Here is a 12,726-nt window from a genome sequence, read left to right as displayed (position 1 = left end):
ACGAAACTAACGATCGGCCGATTCGAGCGATCGATGGCAATGACTGTCCCGGTTCCTCGTTAATGATAATTAGAAATCTAACGGTACAACACTGGCCTAAGGTCTATGTACCAATCACAGCGACACAGAACGTATGGAATATTTACCTACGTTTAGAGTCAACGTTAATCTAGCTGCGTATATCATAAATATACGTATGTGTCTGTGTATACATTAGTTATGTATGTACATCTACGTATGACATATACAACATACAAACATCGCTTATGATTTAATTAAAATCCTTTGAACGAGTCAAAAGATACTCTTTCTCTCTGGCTATAGAATTATTTCATCTTGTAATTAATTCTTCAAACATTCTGCAAACATTAGCGATTTCTTCTTTTTATTTTTCATTTTTTCTCCTTTTTTTCTTTTAATATATATTTTTTTATATGTATATATATATATATGTTTGTGTATATGTATTTAGTATATCGACCACTGATTGTACAATTAGGATTTGTGTCGGGCACAACAAGCAATCACATTTAGACATCCCCGCGTTGTATTCGTCTGTTTCATCTCTTTTATATTATCGACTATGGAGTATCGTGATCGTGTTAAAAAAGTTAATTCTCTTGATATTCTTCGCTATGATTGTTCTTCGGTGTCGTTGTTAGCTGTTTCATCGAGGATCCGATCGAATAGAACGCGGGGCGAGACACGTAGCGTATAAATGCGTCGTTAGCACGCGACTAATTAGGCGTGTGTTACACGTGTACTTAAATCTAATTCTCCTACTTGCAAGACATTTCCACAGAGAATTTCTATTATTTTCTTTTGAAACGGCTTGCAGGTATTTTTGACAACGACTGCTCTTGAGATCTTGCAAGGACAAGGAAATTTTGACGGTACAGTTTGATAATAAAAAAAAAAAGAAGAAGAAAAAATTTGTATCACGCACAACGTTTTCTTCGAATTAAAAAAACACGAATTTTGATAAAATTCTACGATTAGAAATTATAGATATTTAACACAGTAATAATGATTCGATAAATTCCTAGTAATCCTGGAAACTTCCTTTCGGAGGAAGACCACAGAGCAACTTTTCCGGCACACGATCCGCTAAACCCAAATCAAATCGCGTTAGTATTATTAGTCTATCCAATTATATCCTCCTCCCACGTCATTTACTTTCGTTAAAATAATCCTATTACACCTGGTTTATCCTTCGAAACTTCGAATTGACGTATAATTTGCCCGATACGGATTTAGCCGATCGTCGATTCGATAAGTAATTATACAGTGACGTATTTATTATAACAACGTTCAAGCTCAAACGACGATTGTATGGATACGCTGGCAACTTTCCTTGCTCTTTCATGAATCTTAAAATTTACATATTTTAATTATTCCTCTCTTATAGTACACATCTATCACGACAACATTTTCCTCTCTTTCCTTAAGCTAAGTTTCTTTATCGTTTAGACGTTTCATTTTTTGTTACATCTTATACTCCGATGTTAGACGGCTCGAGTGTAAATCGTTCAAGATCGGAATATGTTTGTACAAATACGTTTACAGTGTTTAGGTGTGAGTGTGTATAAGTATACCATTTTCGCTTAGATAGCTTAGAGTAATCTTATCGTAGATAGTTATCTCATTTTTTTTCTTTTCCTAGTTTTGTAATTATCGTAATTAATAGGATTACTTCGCTAATCGAAACATTGACTTCACAGGAGTAGTTACGCAGTTTCGTAATATCTGTCGAAGACTTTCCTCTCGAGTCTTCTTCTAAAGAAGAGTATTAACCTTCTTCCTTAGGGGGACATCGGTTATTTTGTGCGCAGCAAATTCGCGACAACCTCGAGTATTTCGAAATTAATCGATCTGAGAATTTATTCAGAAAATAAAAAAAAAAAAAAAAAAGAAGGAAAAATAGGAAAAAAGCTTTTCGACCAAATGTTCGTGAAATAAAAGTTTCTGTATTCCAAACGAAGTCTACACGGAGTTGAGAAAGTAAGCAGAATCGAAGAAAAGAATTTCAAGAAATATAGAAAGATTCTAGCAATTAGAGGATTAGTGAAGTTTCAAAGAAATTAGAAAAATTCTAAAGGAATCTTAATAAAACCAGAGGAAGTCTAATAAAATCGGAAAGATTATTGAAAAAACTGTAAAAGTTGCAAGAAAGGATGTGTTTTCTTGTTCCTTTCTTAACTTAACCAAATGTGAGAAACCATAGAAAATGAGTGGATCGAAGTGGAAACGTGATCTACTCGAAGATTTCACGGTACCTAACAAGTACAAACATTACAGCCGTCTTGCCTACGATACATCTACTCCTAAATTGACTACGATTATTGACTCGTAACGTTTGTCGCGTAAAAAACCTCTAAAATCATTCAATGAAACAAGGACTCTCACGATTCTCACGTTTCGCATGATCTACGCGCGTATCTTTTTCTCTCTTTCGCTTTCTCTCGTCGTTTCTCTCGGCATTCTTCTACCCACGTCGATAAAAAAATATATAAAAATCCATCGTGCGAAACACGTTTCGTCTCAAAGGAAATATACGATCTTTTTTCTTTTTTCTTTGATGCTGGAGCACCAACTAAACCGAGCGATATCGTTTCTGTAAAATAGATTTGTAAGTTCTCTTAACGACCTGCTTACACGTTAATTTACGTATCATTTATTTATAGACTTACGTATAAGTGTCGATTTCATGTACAAACCGCCACCTCATCACAATAGTTGAAGACGAGATCCGAAAACTGCCATTTGATATGAAATCTAAGAGAAAGAAGAAACACAGAAGCTACCTTTTTTAGATGCAAAGCAAAAGTACTTTCTACGCGTTGTTTATCGTGAAACTTTGCATCGCCTGCTTTCAAATCTATTGTACTGCGAACGTTCCTAAATTATTGTACGAAATGAAGCATCCTTCTACTCGATTTAGAAAAATATCCTCATCAAGAAAACGTTCTAACATTCCTGATTGTCCTGTTTGATTTTTAACTTCGCCATTTTACGTTTTACGTATTTTCTCTTTCGACTTCATGTACGAGCTAACCAAAGCTTATGAAAGTAGCAGCGAGTAGTGATACTGCATATGGGCAAACGCTTATTTTACAAGCTTCCTCTTAGTCAGACAGTAGCGGATATATTTAAACTAATGTTTTAAATTAACTCACCAATTTAACTAGAAAAAATCGAGCTATAACATTTGGAAACCGAGGCAGTACTTCCTTACCATTGAATAGAATCTGGCAATGGAGAAATGAATTGTCGAGAAACATTCGGAAATCAAAGATTAAATGCAGACTCAGTTTAGATCTAGCGTTTCTTAAATTTTAAACTATCATCTTGCTCAACGACTACATCGTTGATACACGTTGCACGAGAGAATTGTTCAACGATCACATGCATATATCTGCTGACTTACCGAGTTAAATTATATCCTAACGAGCTTACGAGCTAATTTATTGTCCATTCTGGAACATTTCCTAATATTATTTATTGTCTGCTCACACAGTATTGTCGGTTATTATTAAATGTTACATTATTCCTCGCTTAAAACTACCTGTTGTCTGGATACTAAGGAAGACTTTTATCCTCTAACGCGTCTTAGGGATGAAAAGTGAGCATTTCATTCGAGAAAAGGAACCGTTCGAATGATTATGAAACGAGGGCAAGCGTCGTTACTTGCGGAAACGGCGGAGCGGAAACACGTGGAAGCATCCTTTTACCTAGCGACGGTAAAACGTTCTCCATTTTATACAAACTGAAACCTCTATAGATAAATTGTCCCTTACGAAATATCTATGAAAAAACTCACGTAAAAAACAAGCTTCGTATTTCGAACAGTACAAAAAGTATCCTCGATGGAGAGAGAAAGACGGATAAGAAAATGGCGCTACGAAAAAACGAGGTCGATTATTGTCCTGACCAACAATACCGCTATTCTTATCGCTTAGAAAAAGTCTAAGTCAATTAGTAAGGCTCCTAGATTTTCTTCTCATAAACAATATACATATCAAGTACAAAGTATACTCGTTTTTAAAAACTATGTTCATTTCTTTTTTTTTTTTTTATCTTCGTCTCATCTGGGTGCGGATCAAAAAAGTGCTGGTGCAGAGTATTGTCCCTAGAATTCAGTCAACATGTGTTAATCTAACGTCTAAGCTAGCCGAGTGCTCTAATGAATTACTACAAGCAGCGTTGTATCAGTTATAATATTAGATACTATTTTTGCTTATGCTTCGAATGCTTTCACTACGAATAAATGCCTTCGAAGCACTGGCTGGAGATTAGTATAGTTAGTACGTATATTTGTCAAGCTTTAAACAGGGAGCTGAGAAAATTAAATTGACAATTATAGATATTATAATGTTAGAACTTAAAATCGGGGAATAATGCTTCCTCGAATCTCTCAAAGATTAAGAAAAGCTAAATGATTGCTAAATTTTACGATATCGGTAGATTGAAATTCTTGCAAAAACATTTTGCCAGATTATTAACTATGAAACAAGTTTCATTAAAAATAACTGACAATTGAATGGAACTCAGCTCCGATCCTAACGCTTACATATTCTATCTTTGCATACTTATTTATGTATGTTTCTTCGGTCTATACTTACACATGTGCATTACATTACTATATAATTAATACACGCAACGCTAAACACGTATACATATTATAATTTACATCTACGTTAACAAACATACACCTTAGATTAATCATATCGATAATACTCTAAAGTAGACTCTTATAGTTAAACGAAACGTTTATTACGAATGCACTGATGCATCTCATGCAGTGTGTGCATAGTATTTTACCTACGTTGGGTGTGCGTTTGTAAAACTCGTACAAAAGTATCCCTAGCAGTTTTTTAAAAGCAGAAGCGACCGTGTCTTAATTCATCTTGCATCTTTTGTATAGAAATCACGATCCGTTTATTCATTTTATGATCATTTTTAATTGCCACAGTTTCGAAATTTACCATCAAACGTTCTTTAATAAAACGCACACCCATTGAATTATCGACCACTTGGTGGCACGTACGCGGTTCCTCGAAAAACCGACGGTGATAGAAAATTTTCCTTCTTATCTCTTTTTTTCCTTGTAATTATTTTGTCGCATCTGATGCAGAATTTTGACCGCCTCTAACTTCGACGGGAAATTTGCGCACAGTTTCGCTTAACTTACTTCGATTTTGGTTTTTCTTTTTTCAAAGTAGAAGCGGGCGTTGACTTTCTAGAAAATGGCGACGAGAGCTCGTTGTCTGAAGCTTTCTTCCTCCTTAGTATGTTTCCGCTTATTTCACCTTTGCTTTTGCATTCTTACCTAAATTTCTTATCGTTAAAGTGTAAAAGAAGCTTTTAGAAATTGATCAACGTAGAATTGAAATTTGTCGACGTTTGTCTATTTTGAAGTTTCAAAGTACCCTCTGCATAGAAATGGAAATAGAATGCAAAAGTCTAAATTCATTGCTTAGAGCTATTGTCGTAGGAAATCGGAAAGATACGAAACCGTTGCTTAATCTACGTCAACAAATTTCCTACTTTGACTCTGAACTTTGTTTAAATAATCGTACATAGATTATTAGAACTTGATCACATTTGCATTCATCCTTAATGTCGTCTGATTTATTGTCGTTTAGAAAGAACGTGAGGAGTTCACGGTAAAAATACTTGTTGAAAGGAGAAAGTTTCACAGCTAAACGGAATACGAAGACTTTGAACTCGAGGCGTCTGTCGTAATTGAGATTGTATCGTCTTTATAGAGAAAGATATTCTCGAAAGATTCGCCAGTGTACAATGTTTCAAAATGTGCTATTCAAAAGGGAATTTGTATCAATATGTTTACATTTTATCCTGGTAATAAACTGGAATCTTTATAAGCTAACAAATCAACACAAACGGCTGGAATAATCGCGTCTACCTAAGTGTATAATTACTAATACCTTCAAAATACTTTATCATGACACCTAACAAAGTTCTTTAGTTTCTTGACTAGACTTATTGTCATTCAAATTATTGTCTTAACTAAATACCTGAATACTTCTTCGGTGAATGACTCTTATTAACGCGAGTCATCGTCGTCGCGATCTTTATTCTTTAATTAGCCCATACCTATGTCAGAGTACTTGGCCATCTCACTGCGAATCCAGGGCACGTACTTTGGCACATAAGCGTACACCCCTGGTAGTTTCGGGTGAGCACACATTATACCCCAACTAACTATTCCACCTACGAACCATTTCTCTTTGTCGTGCTCGTCTTGGCACAGCAGAGGACCTCCGGAATCGCCCTATTAATTAAAAGGAAAAATTTACTTAAAACTCTGACTTTAACGCTAGGGCTATCAACAATTAAGATTTCTACCGAAGAAATCAAACGGAGTTTTTCTATAAAATTTTTATCAATGGAATTGAAATGAAACGTATATGAAACGATATGCGTATAAAGCAAGGAAAAAGGCAAATTTTTATCCACGTATTTTACGAAACAAAATTATTTAAATTTACAAAAGAGCACTGTTGTAAAATCTGACTGCTTCTGTAAACAATCATAGCTGTGGTAATTCTAGTGTTAAAGATTGAAGTCAAAATTTTTATTTGGAGAAATTATAGAATTTCCAAACTTACCTGGCACGCGTCTTTCCCTCCATCCGGATATCCAGCACATATCATTCCATCGGTGACGTTCAATTCCTTGTACGTAATCCACAGATTACACACTTCTCTGTTTAAGACTGGAACTTGAACTTCGTTCACAGCTAGCTCGTATTCAGAAGCTACATACAAATTGATCTCGTAAAAATTCTCATATAATTTTAATAGTCGACACTTTACACTGTCAAGATGTATTACATACAGTCAGTATCATTTTTCTTTCCCCAGCCAATCACAGTGCACAGTGTCCCAGGTATTAGATGGGTATCAGCTGTTGGCAGACAGACTGGTCTTAGATGTTCGTGAAACTGGACTCGTTTTTCCAACTAAAAATAATTGCAAACAGATTTTCCTTAAATAATTATTTCAAAGATATAAATTAAAGCCATATTAGTTACTGTATACCTGAAAAAGAGCCACGTCGTTGTCCTGAGCGACACCTACATTGTAGTCTGGATGAGGAACGACTCTTTTCACTTTCAGCTTCTGACCAAGGTAAGTATGCGAATGTCTTCTAGTAATTCCCAGTTGTATCGTCCACCCAGTTATATCAGTGTAACTGGTAAAACAACATTTCATTATTTTCTCCATGCTAAGTTCAAGTTTCTTAGAAAAATTGAGAAAGGTATATGATGACTAACTTTCCCACGCAATGAGACGCAGTGAGAACCCACTGATCTGCAATTAGAACCCCAGCGCAGTAGAAGATCTGTTCAGGACCTCCAAGAAGAGCTGCTAGAAACGGCCAATCGCCAGGAGCTGATTCTACACCACCTACGATTCTCGTTTTCGCTTTCACGTGCCCATAAACCGTGTTTCTCCGTCCACAAGCTGAATAAAATTTATAAATTTGCAATAGTGAAACGTATAGCTCGTTAACAGGTTCCAGATTTGTATTCCAATTTTTTTGCATATTAAAAATTATAACGAATAAATCACTTTGAAAATAAATCACTTCTTGCATAAAAAACCATAGTCTACTATTCATTAATAGTTGAAAGTAGCATACCATATTCTGAACAAGTTAACTCAGCAGTTGGATAGGCTTCTTGATCCGTGATACATTCTTGAAATTCTTTTAGAAGGTTCGTCCGGTGTGCCTTAGATTCTCTTTGAGTAAGATTCATACCTTGCGCCATCAACCTGGATGAAAGTGGCGCCCTAAAACGATTTCGTGATAAATATCTGTCTTTCGTCTGACAAGATAATATAATGGATATTTTATGGCGGATGTTCTTACGTGTATCCGAGCATGGAGCAGATGGTTTTAGCGGAATTCGAATCCCAGTAAGGGATACAGGCTGGCATGAACTTGCCCATTTCTGCGTGGTACACCTCCAGCCTTCCTTCACCCACGTCACCGTTTCTTTGACTCAGTCTCACTGGCAAAATATTAAAAAAAAGTATAGTCCTCGTAATGATATTTAGTAGGCGAACAAAATTTCTGCGTTTATAAAATTACGCACGATTATTTGCAGTCTAATTATTACATTATAGGATAAGTGTAACATATAATTTATTTTTATTTATCTAATATATAATTTTACTAAACTCATTTCCAAATAATTTAACGCTATCTCTCAGCATCTATTTTCCTCTTATCTATTAACCCTTAACTATTACCTAGCAAATTCTACTCCAAATAAAACAACTACTCTCATCTACAACAAAAATGCTTCACTTACAGCAATATCGCTCATCCTGACCCCAAGGACAATCCATCTCTCCGTTGCAGATATGGTTAGCCGACATGCACCTTCTTTCCCCGCAATGCAAAGCAGACTTGGATATGGTGTTCATCGCCAGGATGGGTTTCTTCATGATCTTTGTGCTGTTGACGGAGGAAGACGAAGAGGAAGAGGAGGCTGCACACTCGCCGCATTCAGTCTCGTCGCTGTGATCCGCACAATCCAAGTAGCCGTCGCATCGCCAGTCAACCGGAATGCATCTGGTCCCATCGCATTGGAACCCACTGGTGCATACTGTGCAACGCGTGCATCAAGAAATGGCTAACAGTACAGTTCTTTTCTATGTACTACGTACACTCGCGTTTCTCCTTCGTTTCTGTATTTTATTTCCAATTTTTTTCATCTTGTTTTTTACGTTTTCCCCTGTTCAGAGTTTTCGATGGTCTCGTAATGGAAGAGGAACAGATGAAACGTGAAAATGTAAAAAAATTGAAAGAATAGAGGATCAGAGAATGCATGATAAATGGCTGTGATTGTCTTCGGGTTGGGGATTTGCTCATTGTGAAGCCGAGGTATTACGGGACGGTATAGTTATCCACTTTTTTTATGTCTTTGTATTGAGATAATTAATGCAGGATCGATAATGTTAATCGTCAATGAGATTTCTAAGTACAAATCTTCCCTTTCGAGCGAACATTTTAGCTTCTATAATATCACGTAATTTAGAAATTTGATGATTAGGTATGTACATTTTATTGAAGTAATTACGAAATTAATCTTCTGAAATTAAAATTAGAGATTATAGTTATATCAGTTATAATTTGTATCCTTATAAACAAACAAAATTCCGATTAAATTAGAGCGTAAGGATATTCAATGCTTAAAAGGATTTTTATCAATTTGCTTAAATATAAAATCATTTCTTTTAATTTGTCAGCTTCTTTGTAAGAAACTTCAATTATAGCAATTCCCGTAGTAATTAAAATTAGGGGCAACTTAAAATACATCATGAGAATATACTCGTACCAAAGCAAATATAATATCAAAGGTCTATTTAGCGAGTTAAATTTGTTCATGTTCTGGTTCTAGCAGCCATGAATCTTTCCAGCGTATTTAAACATCGGTTTCCTCGTTGCAAAACGACGAAGATGTCGCGTTCACAGCTCTTTGATAAATGTTTATTCACCGCAAGTATATCGTGACGCTCGTTTAAGATACATGTACATAGTCTCTCGAAGCGAACTCCATAAAGCAGGCCAGCGTCGAAAATCGCCCATAGCGTGATCGTTTAATATAGATTTTGCAATTAAGTTTCCATTAGCAGCGGGACACGCATGTCACGTGGAATCGTAACGCGAGCTGATGCATCCTGATATCAATCGAATATCAATATACGTGACTTCTCGGAAATTTATATTATAAATAATGAATCGTGTACCATTTCTGTAAAATTCATGTTTGTTTTACGCATAAAACTACGATGTAATACACTGGCTTACGAAAGTATTCAAACATTTACCTTAGACAAATTTTATGCATATATTTTACGTGTTATATAAAATATTAAAAAATTTCATTAGCCGTAGTGAGATACGACTTTAACGACTATCCAAATACCTATTTAAAATACCAAATTCAAATACCATAATGATATACGACTTTAATCCTTGGTTGTTACATTTGTTTCACGAATTTCGGTTGTCATATTGAGTCAGTCAGATTCTGTTCAATTTGCAAATAATTGTTATTCAAAAAATTGTAATAATATCGGATCGAAAAAATGTGGGAATATACTTTAAACTTCCTAGAGTATGTTTCGGTAAAAAAAGAGGTTAACAAATAAAACGACGGCATTAAAAAAAATTTGTTTTTCATCTGTAAGTTTCGGAAACGAACATCTTTATGAGACAATGCTATAACTTTTTTATGTTGTTACATTTCTCGCTTAAAATTGAGATGGTGCTTTTAATATGTGATACTCTAAGCTATGATACTCTAAAAAATAGCTTTTCACTGCATGTTTCAAGAAAGATATTTATTTGACATATTGAAGAAGAGCAAATTTTCATCGACCGAGGATTAATGAAAATCTAAATATCTTCAATGAAAATTCAAATATCTATAACACAGATAATATATTCATAATATGCCTGTTAACACTCAAGAGTTAAACTGCCAGATCAAATATTTCAAATTCCATTTAAAAGTAGTTCGTATTATTAATCCTGATCGTACGAAATTCTTTACAAATCCCTAAGAATAGCCCGTCAAATATAATTTATGTATTCTGATATATGCTAACTAAACCGGGGGCTCGTTGAAAGGGGAAAAAGTGACTGAAAAAAGCGCGTCGGTCGACGAGTTTTCGAACGTGGCCGTAAATTCGCGTTGAAGGGCGACGTTCCAAAAGGGATTCTAAATTTCCCCGATATTTCCAGTCGGCGTATAAATAGCGAAGATATAAAGGAGGAAAGTTGTTGGACGTGAAAAAGGGAAAGAAAAGCAAACGGCGCCGAAGCGTTAGAAATCACGACAGAAGGAATCGAATGGGTGACCCTGTAATCAGGGCGTAATTTAATTTTAATTAACCGCGAACGTAAATGAATCAGTTTATCAGACAGCGAGTGAATCGATCCTCGATTGCACTCTGTCGGTTTCGATCGATAACGAAACTTTCCAGCACTTTCCCTCGGCCCTGGCTCCATTCACCGATTGCAACGTGTACCTTGGACCAGCGATCGTTTAATCTCGCGATTGTCGGTCGGAACGTCCGACCAAAATCAACTTCTACTACTGAACGGAGAGGCAGCCGCGGTAGGAAGTCGTTCTCTCGTTTGTTGGAACTTTTTCGAGGTGAATTCTGTTGACTGTGAAAAGGGGATTGTTATACGTTTCCGTTTTATAAAGAGTCAAATTTATCATGGACGAAAATCGATAAGTTGGAGCCAGAGGTCCTACATTTTTATGTATTTTATATTCAATATTAGGTTGTAGTACGTGAAATGTCCGATTTCACGGGGAACTGAACGTATAATACCTCGGCTATAAAAAGTATTTGCATATACCTTTGTCTTCTAATGCACTTCTTTTATAACGATATTAAATCGAATTTATTTTACATCAATTTAGCTGCAAATTTTCCCTAATTAAATACCATCACTCTTTAACCTCGCATCCACAAACATTCTAAGAACCTACATTTCCTTCACATTTTCCACGAAGGAACCTATTCGATAAAATCACAAGTAAATCGATTTCTGCTTTGTCCAAGTTCGGACGGCGATAAACACAACGATGTTCGAATCGAATTACGGCTGACTAGTGATGCGTAATTTCACTTGGATCTGTCTAGCAAGCCGAAGATGGTCGACATACTCTGTATTTACTCGATCGGACGAAGCTAAGAATCACCGAGGATGTAATTAAACGGAACCACAGGGACGATTAAGAAAACCGAATTGCTTCGGGACGATTGGTGGATAAACGCGGCTTTCCGGGAACACGACGAATGGTCAACAATGGAGACCATTTCGCGGCAAACAAAAGAGCCGTACACGTGGATGAACGCGCGAACAATGAACATAGGTTCAGTAGGTTAGTCGGCAATTAGTCCGGTTTCATCTCGATGCCGAGGAATTGCTTAAACAAAAGACGAACAACGAAGTCGCGTAAATATTTCCGGTCTCTCATTGTTTCGGCAACTACGAGGCGTTGGTGGATGAGATTCGAAAGTAGTTTTGTGATTTGTAGAACGTTGTTCGCAGCGACCGATTTATTATCATTATTTAAAACCGTGGTTTTGTAACTTGATAGAATTTTCTTCTTCTTTTGGCGAAGAAAAATTCATTTGATCTATGTGCGATCAGATTTTTCTTCGCGTAAAACTGATTTCTTAAATGCTTCGTTACATCGAATAGCAAAATGATGGATTGCTGTGTTATTTAGGTTACGCCTTTTATATTTAACGTAAAATATCATTTAAAATATCTCTTTCGAAAGAAGAAAATATTTTAAACGAATAAATTACGCACAGTTTACTCTGAATAAAATTTTCAACAAAATAATGACATCAACTTCCCCATATAAAAAGCACCATTATGTATTTATTTCAAGATTATCGTCTTACTACACGAATGAATGAATAAAGAATAAAAGCATCGTCTTAAGAAACGTTCAAACGTATTAGTTTGTGAAAAGTTTGCGGTTTGCGAACTCGTTTTCTTAATTCTAACGAAGTAGAGAGTTTTAAGAAGCGCGTAGATGGAGATGGCCGCGTCTTTCCAGCGTTTTATCGAGGGTCGTCTATATTCTAGTCGTCGTCCGGCTGTCTCGGTGAGATTATTTTAATCCCACGATTATCCATCGCTTTATCAAATGCT

The 12,726-nt window shown here is 35.9% G+C and overlaps 1 protein-coding gene and 1 long non-coding RNA gene across 5 annotated transcripts in view; one reads left to right on the top strand and one right to left on the bottom strand.

Moving 5' to 3' along the window:
* Window positions 1-9,041, top strand: part of LOC125385879 — a 152,701-nt gene extending 143,660 nt beyond the window's left edge. The window contains exon 3 of the long non-coding RNA XR_007225607.1: window positions 8,347-9,041. This is a non-coding gene — a long non-coding RNA (uncharacterized LOC125385879). The remainder of the gene's footprint in view (window positions 1-8,346) is intronic.
* LOC100642575 overlaps window positions 6,082-12,726 on the bottom strand; it is a 39,393-nt gene continuing 32,748 nt past the window's right edge. For all 4 annotated transcript variants that reach the window (XM_048409770.1, XM_048409773.1, XM_048409771.1 and 1 more), the window contains 8 exons: window positions 8,345-8,641; window positions 7,900-8,041; window positions 7,669-7,820; window positions 7,301-7,490; window positions 7,065-7,218; window positions 6,862-6,985; window positions 6,633-6,781; window positions 6,082-6,295 (listed from right to left, as the gene is read on the bottom strand). In XM_048409770.1, coding sequence (XP_048265727.1) covers window positions 6,107-6,295; window positions 6,633-6,781; window positions 6,862-6,985; window positions 7,065-7,218; window positions 7,301-7,490; window positions 7,669-7,820; window positions 7,900-8,041; window positions 8,345-8,641 — 1,397 coding nt within the window. In that variant the 3' untranslated portion in view covers window positions 6,082-6,106. The remainder of the gene's footprint in view (window positions 6,296-6,632; window positions 6,782-6,861; window positions 6,986-7,064; window positions 7,219-7,300; window positions 7,491-7,668; window positions 7,821-7,899; window positions 8,042-8,344; window positions 8,642-12,726) is intronic.

The sequence above is a fragment of the Bombus terrestris genome, chromosome 10, assembly GCF_910591885.1.
Source record: "Bombus terrestris chromosome 10, iyBomTerr1.2, whole genome shotgun sequence".
NCBI classification, from domain to species: domain Eukaryota; kingdom Metazoa; phylum Arthropoda; class Insecta; order Hymenoptera; family Apidae; genus Bombus; species Bombus terrestris.
Note: the sequence above shows the minus strand (reverse complement) of the source record. Positions and strands in the feature narration are given on the sequence as shown.